Source organism: Hetaerina americana, unplaced genomic scaffold (assembly GCF_022747635.1).
Source record: "Hetaerina americana unplaced genomic scaffold, ioHetAmer1.1.p SCAF_4, whole genome shotgun sequence".
Lineage (NCBI taxonomy): Eukaryota > Metazoa > Arthropoda > Insecta > Odonata > Calopterygidae > Hetaerina > Hetaerina americana.
The window spans coordinates 83698361-83721256 of NW_027286985.1; the positions used below are offsets into that span (position 1 = coordinate 83698361).

Below are 22896 nucleotides of genomic sequence, written 5' to 3' on the forward strand. Positions count from 1 at the left end.
ATTTTTGTTACCTAATTATTTAAAAATCAACCATAAGACAAAAAAATGTATGCCTTTAATACTGGAGGATGGATTGCATTCATGATGAATTCTATTTTTTTGGGGAAACTTGATACTTATTATTACTATAATTACGGTTATAAGAATAACTGGTACATGTTATGCAACAAAATGGGTTTATTTGTAGTTACTTATACAACCTTCGTTATATTTTCGTCAAGTGTAAATTTCTAATGTTGGTATAATATGCAAATAAGAACGTAAACAGCAGCGCCTCTTTAACTCCAAACGAAAACTTGCAAACAAAGCAGTGCAGAAATGCGCGAGGCCAAATTTAATCGTGGATAAAATGAATCTTAATGACAAGAAAGTTGAAAAGATAATATTGCATGCAGGAAATACTTCCAAGCCGTACACAAATGGCTCTAGAGTAAAACCAATATCGTCTACTACTGTTAACTCTTTTTTTCTGAGTGACATTTAGAAATAGGTTAGCATAATGATAACATTTGTTTTCCCCGTTTAGGTGTTCTTTCATTTCCAAACGAAGATAGCCGGCGATGGGAAAATACTCGATGACAGCCGGAAATTGGGAAAACCTATGGAACTTGTATTAGGAAAAAAATTCAAGTTAGAAATTTGGGAAGCCATTGTTCAAACCATGAGTATAAATGAGGTTTCGCGCTTTTCAGTTGACAAAAGTGTAAGTAACTGTTATAAATTGGAGCTGCTGTTGTAAAACTGATTGATTTATTCATAATTCAGATAGAATTTGTCATATTCTTTTTGGAAGCAATGGTTCCATGTGCTTTTCGAAGCTGCCACTTGACCTATATTTTTTTCGTGCATCTCGTAACTTAACTTGTTGAGATGGTTTGCGTTGACCGTTATTTTTTTTTAAACACATACAACAGCTGTGTAGAGTGCAATTATGCGTGTCTCTTACGTAAGCACAGAAGGCGTACAGTATCCGTATCGCTTAATTATTGTGGAGTATAAACCCATGCTTAGCAAACTCATATCAACCATGTTTGTGCTTGCATAATATGCCGTATTACTTTACTTAGCATGCAATTCATCCATGTTTACCTCGAATTGAATTAAACTTATTTGGGGTCATTCGAAGTAATGGTAGATACCAAAGGCCCGTTTATCAAAGTCAGAATTAGATGTATCAGCCCGAGATGTAAACAGCCTAACAATGTAATATAAATCATAAGTCTTAATCTGTGTAATCTAGTCAAATAAAAAGTGCTGTACTAGTAACTATAATCAGAGAACGCCGTATCTGCTTATTAGAAATACCTGGAAATTTACTTGTAGCTTCGGTAAGTGAGCCCATTTTATCCCTTTTCAGGGAATTTTAAATGGGCAACGTTTTTTGTCTTTTTACTATGAATTATTTCTTCACAAAAATTCACTTTATTAGGTGCTTAATTTCAATTTTCACATTCATGAAACTGAAGTAAGATAGCTAACTGCCAGTATTTCGGCAATGACTGTAAAGAACTTCCTCAGAAACAATTTTCTTGATCTTGGTAATGCATATTTATGCAACTACTTCTTTCTCATTATGATTTTTATGATGAAGTAAATATTAAATGGGTTCTTAAAGCAATGGCGAGTTAACACAAAGTACAGATAACCTATATAGGTTGTTATGGGTGTAACAATAAGCATGTTTAGAAGGTAATCAAGCGCTTGTATAGTGGTTAATAGGGGAGGAATCTATTGCCTGGGATCATTCCATTCAGTAAATACACGGACAACACTCATATAGGCAGTCGATCGATATACATACTCTCTTGTACTTGTTTATGAGGAAATTAGTCCCTATCCAGGAATAATTACAAGAATCACACACACACACATCTTTTTGAGGTGCTTTCTTTTTCAAATTTTAAGGGGTTTTTAGTAGAAATGGGACATAAGCCTGCTAAGAAGTGTGTAGGGAAATTATTCCTATTGCAGGGATCATTTAGCTGGTTCACCAAAAAATCTTACTGCTTTGCCTAAAGTAGTTCATGAGAAGTTCTTCCCAAGTCCAGGAACAAACTTCAGGAAATATTCACCCACTGCTGCACACAAAATCTCCCATTTAACAATGACACTGGTTTTCCTGAAGTGGTTTACAAGGTCATGATCCTCACACCAGGGGCTGATTTCCAGAAATCTTCACCACTTAGGTACTCTGTCAAACTAACATTTGTACCACTTGTGTCAAGGTCCTCCAGCCTTGTGTTGTAGTGATCACTCCCCTACTGAGTGCTGAATAGAGCAACTTAGTAGCGGGAGTACACATGTCTGCTGTACATTGGTTGTGTTTATTTTATCTTTTCCTCTCTGTTCCCTGACCACCCATATTTCATCCTTTTTCCTTTCAGACCTGAACTATAGCCTGTTATTACCTCATATTTGAGTTTGTCTTTCATCAAAAGACATGCTTATAGTTCGGACAAAATGAAACAGCATTCCAAAATATATACTTATTCTCTAAGGCCATGGCTTCACCACTTTTTGGGTTATCTTCAGGTGAATATATATTGAATAGCAGGTTATATATAATCTGTCAGGAAGAGGAGTGGGTTGAGGGGTGATAGGAGTAATGCTCTAGGCTAATGTTTGAGAATGAGGGGAATAGCCATGTCATGGGGACTCGACAGCACTACATGGTCGATGGAGATGGGTGAACATCCACCATAGGACACACATGTAAAAAGATTGGTGATATCAAAAGACAACATTTGGCACTTTTGGGCTAGCACTAGGTTGAACAGCGCTTTTGCAAGTTCAGATGAGTTCTTGAGCCCACATATGGCATTGACATTGAAAATTCTCTGAATGATTAATTCTCTTGGTGAAAAAATAAGTGAAGTGGAGTAGACACAATAAATGCAATAGGTCTGATGGGTATTATACTCGAATAGATTTTCAGAATACCAAAAAATCATGAGGACTAAATATTCATTTCTTCTAGCATAAGGGCCTCTGGAGATAGTATTAAGGCCTCACATGAAGGAATGGATTTTCAGCATTGGTTTCTTGGTTCAGGTTCAGTCTTTACTTAGGAGCACAATGTTGTTAGAACTGATGAAGTTTTCACATATGTTAATTCCCTCTTCTTGCTCCTATAACTACTAAGGAATGCACCCTTTTTTGCTCTGGATATTTCTAGATTAATATACTATGAGAAAGATCTTTTCAATGAAGGCACTACATTATATTTATGGGAATTTTACTATTCCTCCTTGAATTTCTTCAGTGATATATTCCTGAATTTCATTGGAGGTTCAATTCAATCAATAGTAATAGGTGACCAGAGTTCAATAGTCTTTTTACATACCATTTGCAGAGCTCCTTGATACAGGTGTGTTTGGCTCTTTCCACTGCAAACTTCCCTGCTGAGGACTGTCTTGCACTTAATGCTCATGTACTTGGGGATGATTCCACAAGCAAGGCACTTACTGTTAAAAAAGATGTTTAAGGATACCATCTGGTGCTTGATAATAAGTTTCCAATAGATGCTGCCTTTTTCAGCATTGCCGGAATACTTAACATATGAAACTGTTTTGGTCATTACTTGGTGGATGAATTTATCTGCAATGAAAAAATTTTGACTTGTAATTGCTGAAACAGTTTTATATGTGCTAATAGTTATTGTTATACTGTCATTCATAAGGTGCTTGTCTGTGAATATGTTATTTTAAAGTCTAATTGACAATCAGATGTTTATATAGAATTACAATCAATAGTGAAGTATGGATTAAAAAACCTGTTTAACATCATCATAGCTGACAATTTTTTATTTCACCATCATCTCACTTAGGCAGATCCGCCTGATTTAAGAAAATATGTATAAATAGGCCTTCAAGCAAACAAAAAGTTCTGTATTATATCATTAAGTTCGACTTGTTGGTATTTGGGAGGGTGTACTTTTACATATCTGTTAATAAGTAATCCATTTTGCTGATTCCAGCTGGTGACCTCATATCCATTTGTATCAAAGACCCTTCGAGAGGCTGGTCTTCCCAAGGAAGCAAAGAGACACCATTGCTGTGGGGTTTCCCTCCAGAATGAAGGCGTTGGCTATCGAGATCTAAACGAGCTCATCAAAGTGCCTAAAGACCTTGAGTTCACCATTGGTGGGTTCTTATTGGTTTTTTTTGTGTTCACTTGGAATTAAGTTTTTAAAAAATATACATAGTGAGTTTGACTGTGAACATAAAGTAAAACGTTGTCCTCCTTAATTCATAATATTACATAATTTGATGCTAAGTTTAATCCCTCTCCAAAAGCAATACTCTTGCCTGCTTCTTAGCATAGTCAAAATATCATCCAAATATGTCTACAATGCAAGTCAAAGTGTCATCTGGTCTCCTGTAAATGCAAACATTTTTCTGGGAAAAATCATTCATCATTGATTAGATAAACTTGGTATTTTTTCAAACAAAATACTTTATAATATGAGGGTTGCTATTTATATTTTCAGTCTAATAATGATAAGGCAGTATTTAATGGTTGAAAATGGCTTATTGGTTTTTCATAGTATTCTCCATGATAATCAATACACTTTTGCATACGCTCAAACCAATTTTGGTGACACATTTTCCACTACGATTGAGGTACCTCCAAAACATGGTTTTGAATGCACCAACTTTAGGTGCCAAAAAAACGTTGGCCCCCCATTTTTTTCTTGATAAATGGGAATAATAAGAAGTCATATGGTGCTAAATAAGGGCTTTACGGAGAATAACTCATCAATTCAATGTTTTGGCCAGTCAAATAGGTAGTTGTTTCAGCCGATCTGTAAGAGCTTGCATTGTCATGAAGAAGAATGATTCTATGTTGCCACTTCTTTTTCCATATTTCACCAAGCCATTCTGGAAAACAAATGCTCATGTACCATTATGAATTCATGGTTATGCATTGCTCGAACGGCACGGTAGCCACATGTCCAGTTATTCTGAAGAAACAGGCGATAATTTGCTTCCATGTGCTTTGTGCATGAATCACTTTTGTCGCATTTGACTCGTCTTGAAAGACCCATGCAGTGGATTGCTGTTTTGTTTCGGGCTCATTCGCATAACTCAGTTTCATCACCTGTGTAGATGTTGTATACAGCTTTTGATGCACCCCGATTGTATTTGTTGAGCATTTCTTTGCACCAATCGATACAAACATATTTTTGAGCTTTTGTCAAATTATGTGGGATCCAACACGAACAAATTTTTTTCACAGCTAATTTTCATGCCATATCTTATTGATGCTCAACATACTAATTCCCAAGGATGCCTCAATCTCATGATGCATCACATGACGAACTTCCTTCATTAGTTCTTGTGCAGCATCAATGTTTTCTGGTACAACTACTGATTTTTGACCACCTTCACGACTTTTGTCACTGAGGGAATGGTGGCCATGATGGAATTCAGCATTTCACAGTGGCAAAGGATGGGGCTTCATTACCAAAGTTGGAAATAACTCCTCTTGAGAATCCACTTTGAAAGTCATAAAAAATCATCACATGAAAGTGTTCACAACTTAACTTTATTTTTTGTTGGGGCAAAATTTTCGAGTCACTTTAAACAACACAAGTTATGATTAATCGACAAAATGTTCTGAAGAAAGTTGGTATGAAAAGGGTCAAACTTACAGATGGAAACATCAGATAGTGTTTAAGCCCTTAATGTTGTCAAGGCTCAACATATAAATAGCAACCCTTGTAATATCAGTTTCAATGTATTGGTGACATCATGATTTATGCCAATGACGTCTCGGTAACTTTGGATGCGGTAACCAGTAGTATTATAAAGTTTTTTGTATGAAAAAATGCCAACTGTACTTATTCGGTGATCATGAATTTTCACAACGTAGAGCCTCAAACCATCAAATTCATCAAAAATCATTCACCTTGACCAAGATATTGACCTCAACCCTTTGATTTCCAATCAAGCTGCCAAGTGATCCTCTTACACTATGAATTTCAAATGACTTTAAAAGGACGAGGTGCTTTGATGAATTACCTTACCTGCATTATCACAAAGTAATGCAGTTGTGCACGTTATGTCACAGTCCATGAGGTTTAAGCCAACTTAAACAGAGGTATTTGTTTACATTTGACTAATTCAAATAAACTTAAAGAAATTCCAAAGCACTATTGTTAGTAGACCACACAAATGTTAGAATTTCACAGTGCGCAAATCGTTTTTTTTAATAGGGCCTTGAATCCAGTTCCCTAAATTTCCCAGAAATGTAAATCTCAATGATGTTGATTATGATAAAGCATCAAATTCTTTATTGGGAACAGATTCAATCTCACTGAAAAAAAGTGTTTGTCTCTTGGCATTCTTCATTAAATAATATTGTGTTCATATTTCATAACAATTCTAAGGAAAACAAATTCCAAAGACTGTAATGGAACACACCCCTCCGTAATCTGCCTCTGTATTCCTTAGATACTAAGGAGGGTGAAAATGCAAACTCCTAAACTTCAGCAGTTTTTGCTGGGTGTGGGAGTTCCTGTCACTTAGAATGGGTGGTGGACAATTATATTCCACTAAATGTAAATTATGCTGAAGTGATTGGAGTGGGCAATACAATTTTTTTTTTCTGTCAGCAGTTCACCTTTCATTCCCCTCCAAAATACCACATGAGGATGCAGAATGAGCAATTAGTGATTAAAATGAGTAGTGACATTGTGTTAAATCGGCACTCTTAAAATTAATTAACCACTAATTAGGTAAATTGACCCCCAATGGGTTAATAGGTGTAGATCAATAGGTATCCAACAATATGCCTCCCTCCATTACATTATTTTAATCAAAGTACAGGACTTGAAATGAAATGATTATAATCTGGTGATTACAGTAATGCACCATTCCATTTTCTTCCGTTCTTGCTAGCAGACATGCTGCAGGGTGATTTTGACAAGTTCCTTCCTGCACACATAGAAAATACAAGATTATCTCGCCTTTTTGATGAACTGCATGGCAATGTGACTTGTCACATCGCTATATCTGGATGTCCATTAATCTTCTCTTGAGTGATGTCTGTTAACTGTGCTGGCCCAGTACCCATGACATTGCAGCTTATTGGGTGCATTTTATAAATCTGCACTCTTCAATTAAGCAGTCAACTGAGTCCATGATGAAGGAGAGAGAGAGCGAAGCATGTGAAAGTGGAGAATGGAACCTGAGCTTTTGTTGGGTCATACGTATATCTCCCTTTGTGTCACATGACTTTTGGAGGTCACCTAGGAGAAGGGAATGTTCATGTGCACTCCTGTTTTAGATAGAATACAACATTAAGAGTTACATTATGTCCATGGGGTTTCCGTGGTTAATCGGGAGGATCACACAAACCACTCATGTTAACTGTCTGCCAAGGGACCTGAAACCCCTAAAAAAGACCAATTGTGTGCATCATTAAGTGTTTGAGTACTTGTCTAGACCTAGCTCATTTAGAAGTGACCAGTTTATCTTTCTTTCCTTAAATGCCAAGAATTACTGAAAGTGGAGTCCCCTGAGGAGTATCAGAAGGAATCATGGCAACTGGACGAGGATGAGAAGGTACAGAGGGTGAGCAAGTTGAAGACTGAAGGGAATGACCTATACAATGCCAAGAAGTATGATGCTGCTGTGGATAAGTACTCAGAAGCCCTGGGGATGCTCGAACAGCTGATGCTCAAGTAAGGTCACTAGCCCTTTGCTCAAATGTCAGGGGTGGCAAAATGGAAAGAGTTTTCCCTTTCTTATGCTTAAGAACTTGGGATCTTTCCTTGTCACCTCATTACTGATATGTCATTCCTTAATTTAAATGAACGAAATAAGACTCTCATAGATGTCTTTTGCGTTGTTTCAACTTTTCATAACGTGATACCATATATTGTAAATCCTTTTCTTAGGGAACTCTCTTACTGCAAGTAACCTTCAGTCAACAAACAAACAATTAAATCCCACCAAACTTGCCCAAAAAATTGTTGTGGCCTCTGCATATTATTCATGCACTATTAAAATATCTGAGCATTTAAGTGAAGAAAAAACACAGTCCATTTAGCCTCCTCTTTACTCCGAGCTAGTTTTGCTAAAAACTGTGCTGATTTTTACCAAAAATAAATGTGTGAGAATTACCCTTTATGCATGTTTCACCGGAGCATATTTCCCAAAAATTTGGGTTCCATCTCATTAGGAATTCCTAGGATATCTAAATCATGGATTTTTTCCTCATATCATCACATCTTGAAAAATCTTGCTTTAAATTTTTATATCATCCTGGAATAGATGGATGAATAATCAAAGAAGACTGATAATTGAAACTTTTATTTCATATTTCCTATGATTTGGTCTTTAGCTATTGTAGGTGTATGCCCTTTCTAATTTTAACTTTTTCTTCAGCTTGTGTATCATAAAACTTTCATGTAATTGTACTCATGGAATCACAGCTTGCATTCTCCCTGACAATTGTAAAAAATTCATGTCCTGAGTAATGATTGGTAACAATAGACTTCAGTATTAGGCTCTACACTCACAAAATGTAAATTGCAACTATTTGTCTGTCTTGAGATGAAAAGAACTGAAAATCATTTGTGAATAGAGTCTCAGAATTTCCATTAAGCCTGCACCAGACTGGAACTAACCCACTTGCATCCTTGCTCATTTTCACTTTCACCATACCAAACTCCTTTCATCATTTTCTTCCCCTTTACCATGGCTTATTATGCCACAAATGTCATCACTAGTTTTCCTGTCTTCTTTGGCATTATCCAGAATGAAGGCTATATTAGAGATTTTTTCCAATGACCGTAGAAAACCCCTTTATTGACTGTTTGGGAAATTGACATCTAATTGCTTAATAATTTTGTTTTTTGTTCTTATATGGGTCATCTGTGTATTAAAATATTTATTATAAACACTACACTCATCATATATATCATGAATAATCATGCAGACTCTTTGCTGCAAAAATTTTATTTTTTTAAATGAAGAGGGAATGTTAGTTATAAGATATTGCATTACTTAGGAAATGGATACTGAGGTCAAAATAAGGTGGTTCTATTGCCACAGTTTTTATTTCAAATGAAATTTTTTGTGATACATCTCATAAAAATATGGAGGATGCTAATAATATGTTAAATTTACTTCTCTACATTTCTCCATATAATATACTATAAGGATATTTTTCTTAAGGTCTCCATCAATTTTTTGGAATACTTACAGGTATTGAATATTAAAAGTGATGACCTGCTCGAAATTTTTTGTCTTACAGAGAGAAGCCTGGGGATGAGGAGTGGCTGGTTCTCCAGAATATGAAGATTCCCTTACTACTCAATTTTTCACAGTGCAAGCTCATCCAGAGTGACTATTACACAGTCATTGAGCACTGTTCAACTGTTCTCAAGAGTGAACCTGGTAGGTTATCTTCATTTTTTTGAAATTTGGGAATTTCAGTCTAAAAAATTCCTTGACATCTAGCCATTAGCTTTTATCAGTTAATCTACAAAGTTGTCATCTTAAGCTGTAAATTTTCGAGGACTTTAAAGGAACAAGATGTTGTGATGATTTACTGTGCATACACTGCCACAAAATAATTATAGTGGTGTCCGTTGTACCAGTCCATGAGGTTAAAGCCAATGTTTAAAGATGTAGGGGTTTGCCTTTGACCAAGACTTTTTCAAGGATATATATCAGGAATGCCACAAAAGTTACTTTAGAAGAATCCTACGGTAGTGTGCACACACATTCAAGAATTTCATAATGAAAAATCATTCGCCTTGGTCAGGATATGAACCTGGATCCCCCTATTCCCAGAAAAGTGCTTTAGCTGGTTAAGCTCCCAAGGTATCTTATATATGATGGCAATTTTAAAAGTAAGGTCCCCTATTTTTTTTCATGAAAAATCAAATTTATTCTTAACTTTTTGTAGGTTTTATTTGTATTTTTACTGCTTCTTGCACTTCCTCGTCTGACTTGAATTTCTGTCCTCCAAGGAATTTTTTGAAAGCGGGAAATAAGTGGTAGTCGCTGGGGGCAACGTCCGGGCTGTAAGGAGGGTGGTCGATGATATCCCAGCTGAATTCATTGAGTTGGGTGATCATTTGATGTGACACATCTGGAAGTGCATTGTCTTGATGCAAACACACTCCTTTGGTGAGACACCTTGTTGTAACCGAGGACCTCCGACACAGTAAAACTCATTTTTTTTCATTTTTCTGAATAAGCAAAAGTTTATTGCTTCAGTGTACTTCAAAATTTAAACCACATAATGGATGTCGATGAAACTTAAACAGCAGTCTAGTGAAAGATGAGGCTTAGCAAAAGTAAATCTATTCTGATACTATGAGTGCCATCTCATGGATTTTCTAAGGGATTATTGAATGGCGCATATATTACTGAAGTTCTCATATTTGTGTTCATGCTAGCCTGGGACTCAAGTAAAGTAATGCAGTATTTCCTGCAATACTTTGTAATTGCACTAATGGATTATTTCAGGACTATGTTACATATGCTAATATCACAAGTGTACTAAGGATTCACAAGCGTTTCGTTGGTATGTCATAGGTGTACCACCTTATTTTGGGTTGAAATGAAGCAAATATAACCACAAGTATTTGTGTGACCTCGAAAAATACTAGATGGTTAACTATATTCATTGTACAGATCAAAGCTCCCCCGGCTCATGGATGAAAAAGGAAAATAAATGTGCCAAATATTTGTAGGAAAGTCTGTAATAGATACCAGAACGTTGAAAAAGGCTCTCCTTTTTTAAGGTAATTTTACTGCATTGTCCGTGCAAAATTGGATCTTCATTTGAAAAAAATTTCAGTAGATTGTGAAATAGTCTTACCTGATAGTTATTGTGTAATGATAAGGGTATCATTCAGTGTAAAGAGGTATGGAAATCATTAAACTGTAAAAACTTCCTTGTCGTTCCTGTGCTTTTCATGTCTATCTAGTTGATGAAACAGTGAGAGTAGATGAGGGTACAAAAACCATCAGGAAACAGAGGCGTGAGAAATTGGTCTTAGGTCTTTGGTGAATACTGACTTTTTTAGCAGAAGACAACCTTTTAGTGGGAATGGCATTCAAAGATCATATGATTGCGTGAACAAGGGTAAGATTCTACTTCTAGTGGCATCATCTTGGATTTTAGTTCACTTTCACAATTGGATTAAGATAATGGTCACAGTCATTGCAGAGTGTCCAGAGTTAAACTAATGGAAAAGTGGATAATTTCAATATCTTGGCTAAATATTTTTGAATGGTAGTAGATAGATGCAGAAATTGGATGACAATGAAGGCATTAAAAGCCACTCGGACAAAAAAGCAGAGAGGTCATTGGTAATATATTGGTTTTGTGATAAAGAGTAGGGAAGTAATCATTTCCTTCAAAAATTCAGGAAAAAATGGGGAAAAGGGCCGATTGCTTTTTTTTATGTTGGGAATTAGGTATGTAAATTGTTTATTTGGTATAGGAATCAGACATTTTTGGTGATGGTGCTGGTGATTTTTTTTGTCGAATTGGTTTGTGTTTTCCATAGATTATTGCACATACAGACCCCTACAGAAAAAGCTATGAATATTAGAACTGATTTAGATAATATCTTTGACACTTAGAGGATTGAGATGATGATCTACAAAACTTGCCCAGTTATATTCCAAACAAAGTGGGAAAAAATTTAGGAATAGGATTCTGGAAAATGTGTGGCAGCATTGTCAAGAGTAATATTTTGAGTAATGAGTGGGCCATTAAAAATTTGTATTTGGAAGCATCATCAGGGGGTGACTGTGAAAGAAGTGAGTGAGCCATGGTGAGTCTGTCATGTTAAGCGAATACCTGAGAGTGTCAGTTCATCTAATCACAGATTCATTGCACAAAATCTCCAGTGTGCTAAGGTCTGCAGGGTATTTATATACATTGCTAAAGTAGCATTCATAGGTCACAAAATTGAGTTATGGCTTTGAATTTAATCTTCTGTTGATGTATTTCAAATATTATGTTGTAAAAGTAACACACAAATCCTATTGGGTCTTACCTATTAAGTTTTTTTATATCCATCAAAAGAGAGAGAGAGAGAGAGACATACTTTTCCACAGAATTTATTTGGTTTGTTACAAACCGTTTCAACATGATACAGTATTATGAGATACAAATTTGTAACATCTGTCTTATTACAAATTTGTAACTGATGATGCTGTATCATGGTGAAATGCTTTGTACCAAACCAAATAAATTCTGTGGAAAAGTATATTCCCTCTCTCAATTGAAATTCAAACAATTTGAAATAAGGTGTATTCCAAGTACATTTATGTTTAATTTTAATTCTTGCTGAAAAGTCTTTATGTATTAATAATATCACAACAGCTTATGAAATGCAATCTTATGTGTGTGCGGTTAAAATCTGTGGAAAGCAATAATAAATGACAATCTTCCTTCTTTACATGTCCACCTTGTTTTCAAAATCTTGAAGACAATGTGAAGGCTCTGTTCAGGCGTGGTAAGGCTCACATTGGAGCATGGAACCCAAAGGAAGCAAAGGAGGACTTGGAAAGAGCAGCAAAACTAAATCCAAGCCTCTCTGCTGTTATCTCGGAGGAATTGAGGAAATTGGAAATGATGGAGAGGCAAAAAGATAAAGAGGATGCAATCAAGTTGAAGGGCAAACTCCTGGCATAAAGCACATGGCCACATGTATGTGTGAGATAGTGTGTATGCCAGTTGCCAGATACCAAGTGCATTTGATGGAATTAAGCGAATGCTTTTAGTCAGAAATAAAAAGATGTTCATGTTGGAACTAATATTTTTAGGTGAGAAGACTTTATATTTATATGTATATTTTTTTAGTTATATGGATGCTAATTGAATTGGCATTCATAATCAAATTGATTTAATGTAATTTGTTGAACTGTGATTCAATTTTTATGCAAGGGAAGTGGTAAGTCATAACTCAACTCAAAAAATGAGAGTTGAAAAAAATTATGGAGAGTGTTATCCTTTTTCAAAAGGAGATTTATTTAAAATATTTAAATATTTTTTTCTAAAATCATTCTTTGTTGCTTCAGAATTTTAAGACACTTGGATGATCATTACAGAGGCAGGTACCATCGTACAATTGGGACTCTTCTGGAGTAGCATTTTTAAAGGGATAAAATTTTGCTTCTCCCTCTAGAAAGGCCACTTATTCATGCAAGGGTAAACATCATGTCTGCCATTTAGCAAGAGAGTGTCAAACAGGCTTCATATTGATCTGTATACCTTTGTAATCACATTTGCCATTCTTGCAATATTCAGTTTGAATCTGTCGGTTATGGAGTTTTGATAGCAGCTGGAAGCCCTAAGTCTAGCACAACAGGGAAGGGGGCCAAGTTTCTTTCCCTGGGCCACCTATAGTAACCCAGGAAGTTCCGGTATCTGAAAATCACTCCGCTTTGGTGATGCTGAGGATGTTCAAAATCATTGGGAATGGAACCTGAGCAATCCAACCATTAGCTAAAAGCTCTACCCACTAGGCCACTATGCCCCAGAGAAGTCAGCATTAAAAATTATGTGAAAAGGAAATCTTTTTTTATTCCGTGAAACTAAAAGATATTTGTCCCTTAAAAATTCTGTGTGTTGATTGGGTAATCAATATATTGGTAGTGCATGATAAACTAAAAATTTTAAAATCCATTTTTTATCTAAGAATTTTTATGATTCACTTCTAAATTCATACCAACGTGTATCAAAACCATTTATCTCGGTAAAATAGCTGTCTCCTGTATTTATTCTAAATTATTTTAATGACTTCAAAGTACTCTTAGAAATTTTAATGCATTCTTTCTTGAAATGAAATAAAAATTATCTTAGCATATTCAGCTCACATATCATTGGTTTTATTAAGCATTCTTTATTAGGGTCTAATGTATAGCTCAATAAATTGAAGTTATACTGCATAGGAATCCAACATTTATTAGATACAAACTTAATTGAATGGCTTGATTATTTTGCAGTTGCTCTTCTATTTTTTACTTGATGCACATTTCTAATTTATGAGTGAATATTATTAATGCAGTGACATCAATTACTAGATCTAACTCTAGTTTATTGAAAAGGCTACAAGTTTGTTTTGTGACACTACGCCTCAAAATAAGTTTGATGTCCTTCAAAGGAAAAATTTCTAATCTTTATGAATTATTGGACTCTTGAGATAACTCAACGAATGTTTCCATTAGTTATATGCTGCTTGCTCAAGAAAAATTGGCTCCTTTACTGTAAAATTCCATGGTTTTGATGAACTGATTTGATATATTAATGCATTAGTGTTTGCTTTACTTATAAAAGAAAAGTGAAACCTTCAAATCAAGTAACCTGAATTTACAGTATTGAATTCACATGATATTTTTGATGACTGGATTGGTTTCCTCATAAATAAGTGTGGTGACTTCACATTCACATGTTCACAATTGAATCCTGAATTTAAGTAAAATTTGAAAACCTCTCAGAAATCCTAACATGCTGATGATCTATTCATTCTTTTTTTCATTTGGTACATTTCTGGCTAAAGGTGAACATTGCATTACAAGCATAGTTTGTTCCATGATATTTCTTGTAAAGGGAGATAAGTTATTAAGTGAAATAATTTTTCACATATAAATTATTATTAAATACAATAATACATTCCATGTTGAAAAAAATAAATTATGTACCAGGTTTATTCAAAGAAAGTTATGTATACATTGTTTAGCAGCATGGATCATGTTTATCTTTTCTTCAATATCAGAATGAAGCAATCATGAATGTGAACTAGATTTGTAAAAGCAAAAAAGTATCAAAATAAATAGTTTATTATTCATGATTCACACCTAATACCTTCTTACTTAAAAGCTATCTAGAGATAGGGATTTGTTTATACCGGTGCTTCAAAATACTGTAAAATTTCTTCTTACACATGATACAATATAACAGTTTCCCATGGCGACATCACATTTTGCCTGCTGTTTGGGACTTTACACTTCTTGAAGGGTTGTGGAGTTTCTGAATGGTAAACAGAGGTTTAATTTTCAAATTGTCTCTTGCATGAGCATAAAATAGCAGCGTAAGATAGCCTTTCATAGGCTTGTGGCCGGGCAATCCATTCTCATCTACAGTTAATGAGCAAACATAGCTTTGCTTCCACATATTCTTCCAGAAGATACCCATGTTGCCTCAACTAAAAACATGTTGCAGCAGATAACCCTCAGAACCTCTTTGAGGTTGCAGAGCTGACTGCCTCCCCATGCCACACAATGTTGTTGATTCAGGTCATGCCCGGCTCGTTGTAAATATTGGGCCATTGATAATCCTGGAATCTTTAGAATGAGGTCGGCAATAATCTTCTCACAAATGACATTCTCATTATTAGAGATGTATTGAAATTGCATTTGTTTGTTCATATGAGAAGCAGCCTTTGAACATTATTGAGAATGCATAACTGTTGTAGATACTCGTGTAGATATTCTTGTCACTCTCTTTGAAGCATCTATCTCCTTAATCTTGTCCTGGTTCTTGAAGAAAGTGCAAGTTGTTGATGTCAACTAATTGTATGTGTGCATTAGATCAGCCATGCTCCAACCCCATTCTCACCTTTCAATGATTTTACATTTCAGTTCTATTATTTTTATTCTTTTTTCTCCTTGCTGATTTTTCTTTGGGGACATTTTTATAATCATGCACAAAATATTATCAAATTTTGCTTAAAAGAATATCACAAATATTATGTCTGAACACAAGTTTGGACAAATGTGTAATCACAAGCTATCATAACATCTGCTAAACACAAGCTGAAGTAGCAGACATGCAATCATTCGAGGAATTCATCTCTCTTTTTTGCTCATTCTGTGAAAAGTCACTCGTTTAGCAAGTCATTTTACAACAATAATTTTGCTCATTTTGTGAAACACTTGCTCTGTGAGGTGCTCATTAAGTTAACTTCCATTGTGTATTGCTGCATTTATACTTCTCGTATACTGCATAATAAATTAAACTTTGACTGATTATTATCTTTTCTAGCATATTTCATTGGTATTTTAAAATCATTATTGGAGAAATAAGCTTAGGACATGTTACTTTGAACTGTGCATAACATTACACTATTGTTTCTACTGCAGGGGTATCATTACTAAAAATAATCAATAGCTGCTGGATGACATAAGTTAAACACGGCCTCACTTAGTATAGATTTAGTTGGATCAAATAAACTGGATAATTAATAATAATAATTGGTACTTCTAGTCACTTCAAATCATAAATCAAGCAGAAATTATTATTATTGTGTTTTTCAGTCAATAATGTGTACTTTGTTAAGTCAAAAATGTGGTGAAAATGAAAACCACAATATGCATATCGAAAAATGACAATTTTATAAGCAAATTCAAGATTAAAAAAGCTCCATGTTTGCAAATATTTTGTTATAGATATACATGGCTATTATATACATTTCTTTATAATGTATTTCTATTCTATTAAGCCATCAATCACAATCAACAAAAAAAACTCTGGTCATAGATGAAAGTATTATGCTTTCTTATAGCACTTAGTATATTTATTAAAGGCAACATTATACTTCTGCAAGTCCAATAAATTCTTTGTCAGACTCATGGGCATCAATTGTGTTTAAGATTCCTTCAGTAATGGAGTACTAATGGTGTTATCATTGTACTTGATGGTATGATAGTTATTTTTAATGTGGAATATCATGTTATGCGTCGTTTTTCAATGGATAATCAAAAAAAGAAGAATCTTCTCTTACGTTTTGCAGGCAACTATAAAGAAGTTGAATTGCATTTCGCTCATTAGGAAACTACTGTATAATGATTTGTATTTTTAAATTCTTTGTGAAGCATATACATGTATAGCGGTCTATCTAACATCCTAAGTTAATTATAATTGTGCAAATTTCTAAAAATAAAAGAACTGAAATTGTTTATTATCACAGGTATTATAATCTAATTGTTACAAAATTGAATCTAGCAAAATAATTGATGTTTTAAATTGGGGAAAGGAAAATACCATAACTTTAGAAATTGAGATGAATTAATTCCATTTATGAAATGTGGCTTATTCTCTTTAGTATCTGTTGTGGACAGTCTGATGTGACTATTACTCAATCCTTTCCTGGCTTCAATGTTAAAAACTGCGCATGGCCCACAAAGCTCAAATTTTTATGTAACAAGTCATTATCAAGGACCACACAGTTGACAGGATATGGCTCTAATGGCTTAGTTTTTTGTAGTGATGTTAAAATTTAAGTTTTGTAACTAAGTATGTATTTTTTCATCCAAACCATTCATCTGTTTCACTGAATATGCTTTCTCGTCTTCAATTTGATCTATGAGAAAGGTTTACTGAGGAAGGTTTTAAGTCATTGGATTCTGCTTTTGAAAGTGCAGTTTCAGCGACAAATGATGATAATGCTATTTATTCAAATTTATTCTAAGATATTTGTTGAGACAGATGCCCTCAAAATAGGGGGTTATTTTTCCTCTTCCAAGTCGTTGGAAAGCAGCAACTGTCTCATTTCTGAGCTCCTCGGAAACCAGTCCATGAATATAATCTGCACAATAACAATGTGATGAACAGTTAGTAATTATTCTGCACAAATGTTCACTAAAACTTGATCACACAAGAATAATAACCAAAACTAACATATTAATGCAAGCATTATGCTTAGAGTTTATTCTGTAACTTTTATCACAAGAATTACTTGTGATGAACCCCTGATGGAATGCAGTATTACTTCATTTATCATCACCGTATCAATTCTGTAGTCATGAAAGTTGATATTCTTCACTGCAATCCAGGGGGTGGGGAATCAATCTTTCAAGACTCTATCCTCCATAGCAACAGCTACAGAATTTGTGGGTCCTTATTTTTAAGCCATGATTGTGGAAGAGCCGCTATCTTGTTTTTTGTTAGTTGATTGACCTAGTTCTTCATTGAAATTGTAGGAAAGCATATTTAACTTATTTAATATAGTAATGTTTGTGTAAAATACAAAGAATTTTTCATAACAGCCTGCCAGCATACTTGTCCTACCCCTTTGGTGCCTCAAAAAGTTTTTCCTTAAAATGATGGCTCAAAAACCAAAAATGGTGTTAAATTCAGGTTAATAAGGAAGGTATTATTTGATTGTTGCATTCATTTGTGCTATAGAGTTAACATAATTGAATACAGTTTGAACCACAGCAATGGTGTGCTGTTACAGATGCAATACCATGTACGGTATATTTGTGAGCCCAGTCTTAGACTTAATACATTAAATGAAGTTCCACTCTCTAGACCTGTGTTCTCTTTAGAACCATTGTGCACATGAATTGTGGTGCACTTTTTGTTTCATGGATATTGGTGTGTCCATCTCACTTTTGCTAGTGATTTAATACTTCCTTTATGAATGTGAATAACAGTAGAATTGAGATATTTCATCTGTTAGATCTGATGCTGGTGTGTCCAACCCATTGTGGAATGTAGAATTTTGAATCTTAGCATTGTCAAATATTCTTAAAAATTATTAGAGGATGTCTCCCCACATTATTCCTCATTATTTATTATTTTGATTTTTCCTTTGAAGTTTTTTTATGGTTCATGTTTTTCAATATAATTTAATCATTTGCTGCCCATTTTCTTTTGTATTTTGAAGATTCAATCCAATTATTTCAAAACCATGGCACAATGCTCCAACATTTTAATGCCTTTATCATCTTGGATTTAGATAGGAGAAAATGTGAACAAAGAGAATTAAATTAATAAAAAAATTCAATATCCTACAATTAGGAGATTCATACTACTGATCATGAGTTAAAAATCTTCCATTTACATCTTTAAAGAATATGTGGGTAATGGAGTGGTTCTTTCAAAAACTTAGTCAATACAACTCTAGTTTCATTTATCTCAGTTTCCTGACTATATAAGGAGGATTCTTATCGAAGAAAAGGCTTATTTTATTCTCTGGAAGGGAGATATACCCACTGTTGAGCCTTTCTCTAGTAAATGCATTTTTTTATTTTGTTATTATTATGTGTTGAGTAGCATTCCATGCTTATAAAACTTAAATATTTTGGCACTTTTGTGTTATGGGCATTCAAATGGTAATATTCTCCAACGCACAAATAATGGGAGAGTGCTCTGAAGAGCAAATACACAGCATATTTGGTAAAAGGCCTGTAAAGGAGCTTTTGTGAGCTCCGGAAATATCAATGGATGTGTGTCAGAAGGTGGTTTTAGGAAAATGTTGCAAAAAAAGTTTTCTAAGGGCTCTTTGTACTTTTCTGTTTGGTGCCTTCTTAAGTCACAGTTAGTGTGTGTAAACGTATGAAGTACTTGTGGAACTATGACTGTTTGGTTTTAAGAGTGCTTTATAGGTCGGATGTTATGCTTAAGCTTAAGGTTAGCATTTTTCCTAAAAATTGTACTGCAGGCATGAAAGTTAGAGGAAGAGATAGGGTAAATGAACAAGAAGCCATTACATGCATTTAATTATCATCAAATGAGGTTTTGCGTACAGTATTACATAATCAGAGCCCAGTGAGTTGCAGGGGTGAGATATGCCTTGAGATCCCTACTACTAAATCTAAATGCCCTCTCCGTAAAAAGCTCTCTATATCAAATATTCCGTGTTTATCCATGAGATATATTTGCTTATATTAATAAGATTTCTTAATCTTCTAACTGCTTGTCTTTGGTTCCTCCAACTCTTCTTGTAATGGATGTGTGTGAGTGTTATCACGTGGACTTCCCACTCAATGACTTGTCATAGGATCTTCAATATTATTAAAGTTTGTCTTGGTTTTAAATTAAAGCTTTTCTTAGATTGAAATGCTGATAATCCAGAAGGACTTCTGGGTCAATAAGCATTTGTTTTGGTAAAATATGTCTGTTTCTGGAAGTATATGAAGACTCTTGTGTCATTGAAAATTATGCCAAATTTTTTACCAAAAGCCCTATTTAATTTCATTTAATGATGTATCACCGCCATTCATAAAAAAATATGATGGTGCTCATCACCATTATTCAATTTATTAGTTTGATATAATGGAAATCAAATGTATTAGCTCACTGACATTTTATGTATAATGCATGCTATGAATCACTTACATCTATATTTGATAATATGTATATAGATGGAAGGTAGAATATGTCTGTTAATTCCTAATAATGTTTCAATTTTAACATGCACATTACAGAGAACTTGTGCAACTTCATTGTTACACCCTATGATAATTGTTTCTATTTAATGCACACAAAATAGTGCAAGGTATTCACATATGGACTCGTGAGGTCACTTCTGGTTCATCATGTACCATCCAAGCCTCTTCCCGCTTAAAAGAGTTCGTCCAGTCGCACCCTGCTTAAAATTTGACTCTCTGTACCAATATTATTATTCCATTTATTTTTTGAAATCTAAAAATATGTAAATGATTACTTTCTAGAAAAACTTAGTTATGGGTATTGAAGTAGGTATTAAGGATATTATTAATTTTGCCAGTTAAACTCCCATCCTACTTCAATGAGTTAACTTATGCGCAATGATAGGGTCTGTAAGAAATAAAAATATCTAATTCCATTGTTTGAAATCAAGCTTGTGGAAAGTTTATATTTATTGCTAATTGTTATTTCTATGTATTTTCATAAACTGGCTGCGTATATATTTATGTCAGCTTCCTCAACAACCGCCTAGATGTCAATTAAAAAACTATCTTATTTTCCATGTTTTTAGCTTCAATAAAATCAACAAAATACCTGAGAATTATTTCCTGCTGGGATAAAACTCAGAAATCGTTTTATTTTCCAAAAGTTATATTTTAACTTTGATCAAGGGAATTTTTTAAGTCCATGATTAAATTGTTAATTTTTTTCATGAGAAAGTTTTTTGAGTTTATGGAAATTATATGTCTAAGATTGCTTAATTTTACTTATTTGCCCTATTCATGCTCTTTTCATTACAATTTTGATAGTCATAGGGAGTGGTATGGTGTACTTTTAATACAAGTGTTATTTATAGGCTGGTTTTCATATATTTGGGATGCCTACTTAGCATTCCTACCTACCTTCATCCTGATCATTTGTATGATTTTACTGGAATTTATTCCCCTACTCCACATTTTTTCTTCAAATTCCTCAGTCTCATGAAAATAGTAATTTTTTTGAATGGCTAATGGGTTGCTTAATATTAAAAGAGAACTGTGGGAGAATAAAAATCTGAATATAATATGAGCTTATTTTATTAATTGAGGCCTTATTGTGAAGTAAAAGGTCCTCAATTACACAATTGTGTGTGTTCTGATAAAATGAGTTTTGATTGTTGTTTACTAATAGAATACTTCTGCTAGGAAAAGTATTAAATTTAAAATCAAAGAGCTTAAAAAAGGTATTATCAGTGAATGAATTTTGTTTGACCCATAGACTGATAAAATTTAAGGTTTTACTGATAAATTTAAATTTGTTTGCATTGAATGTGATAGCCTGGTGCATTTATACAATGTATGGAAGGTTAAAGAGATGTTTCTTTAAAATTGTGTGATGTTTGTGTAACTGGTTTGCTAATAAAAATATGATTTGATTGACTCAGGGTTGAAGCACTTGTTTATAAATAGTGTGTGGCAGCTGGGTGGGTACATGGGGTCAAATTTAAGAGTTCAAATGGAGAATCAGGTTAATTTTTTTTATCTCCTCTCAATTTCACATGTTATACTATGATTTTCACAATTAACTCTCGGGAGAATATATTCCAGGAAATTACACCCATTTTAGTTGTGTTACTTCACTCTTGGCCATTGCGAAGAAGCAATCAGAAATAAAGAAGCAAATGTTTATGACTGAGTGCTTGCTAATGTTTCTCAAGGATGCATATCCATTAATATACATATGCATATCAATAAATTGGCTCTAAATTAACCAATTATCAAAATTCGATATTACTCAGTCATTTTCCATTCACTATGTCTATAACTTAATAGCAGAACATGTAATGTTTGCTCATATCACTACACTCGGATTGAAATGATATTGCAGATCTTACTGCTGTGTGGGCTGGTTATACCTTTGCCCATGTGTTCATTTGTTTCCTACTAGCCTATGGGTGGGAATCTTACACAGTTGCATTTACCTGCATTTCAGGTATAGATCCTTGAATTCTTCATAATTGCATCTGTAGAAGCATGTCCTGAAGTTCACATTTGAAGCTAACATATGTGCATTGATTGAAATATCATTTTTACCTTTTATGCTGGAAGTTTCAATTTACAGCTGTACTCATGAGTGCATAGGTCAATTTTGCAGTTAATTTCACATGATAGATTTTGGAGATCCTGTAAATTTGAGGTAGTTTTTGGTAGGCTTCTAGAATTATGTTGAAAGGAAGATCTTTAGTTGCATTGATAGTACAATGATGAATGTTGTATGGCCTCTGGGTTTATACTGCATAGGTTGTTCTCTCTTGACAACCTGTACCATAAGCCATACATCAGTTTTCTTCTCTGCACCACAAGAGCCTTCATGCCAGCATATGTAGTTAGTACCATGCAATATCTACTGCTTTGAAATACCATCACCTTGTAAAAATACAATCACTTAATGCATCATGTTAAAAATTAGCAAGCTCATGTTACCAAGGTATAGATTGATCCTAATATTACTACCTACCCTATAGTTTTTGCCCCTAAATACTATTAGTTCATGGTTTAGAAAGTTTTGCAAATAAATTCTTTAACTTAATTAGCTGTTAATGTGCACATCGTAACCTAATATTAATTCAATAATTTTTGCAATGTTATAAAAGATTATAAGGCTATGATCTACATGACTTGAAACACAATTACAACAATTTCTATTGTTTATATTTAATATATAATTTGTAAAGATGTCTTTCAAAATATGAGTTCAAGCAGG

General features: G+C 34.1%; 1 protein-coding gene across 1 annotated transcript; it reads left to right on the plus strand.

Moving 5' to 3' along the window:
• Positions 1-327: 327 nt before the first annotated feature.
• Positions 328-21563, plus strand: LOC139691824 (AH receptor-interacting protein). Its single transcript, XM_071589715.1, has 6 exons — positions 328-430; positions 527-703; positions 3977-4142; positions 7501-7687; positions 9265-9407; positions 12467-21563. The coding sequence occupies exons 1-6, from the start codon at positions 350-352 to the stop codon at positions 12670-12672; spliced, it is 960 nt and encodes a 319-aa protein (XP_071445816.1). The 5' UTR covers positions 328-349; the 3' UTR covers positions 12673-21563.
• The last annotated feature ends 1333 nt before the right edge of the window (positions 21564-22896 follow it).

What these genes read in the sequence shown, in the direction of transcription:
- LOC139691824 (XM_071589715.1), top strand. Translation starts at nt 350, where the DNA reads ATGAATCTTAATGACAAGAAAGTTGAAAAGATAATATTGCATGCAGGA. An exon ending in GCTTTTCAGTTGACAAAAGT is followed by an intron (nt 704 to 3,976) that starts GTAAGTAACTGT and finishes TGCTGATTCCAG; the next exon opens with CTGGTGACCTCATATCCATT. An exon ending in AGACCTTGAGTTCACCATTG is followed by an intron (nt 4,143 to 7,500) that starts GTGGGTTCTTAT and finishes TTAAATGCCAAG; the next exon opens with AATTACTGAAAGTGGAGTCC.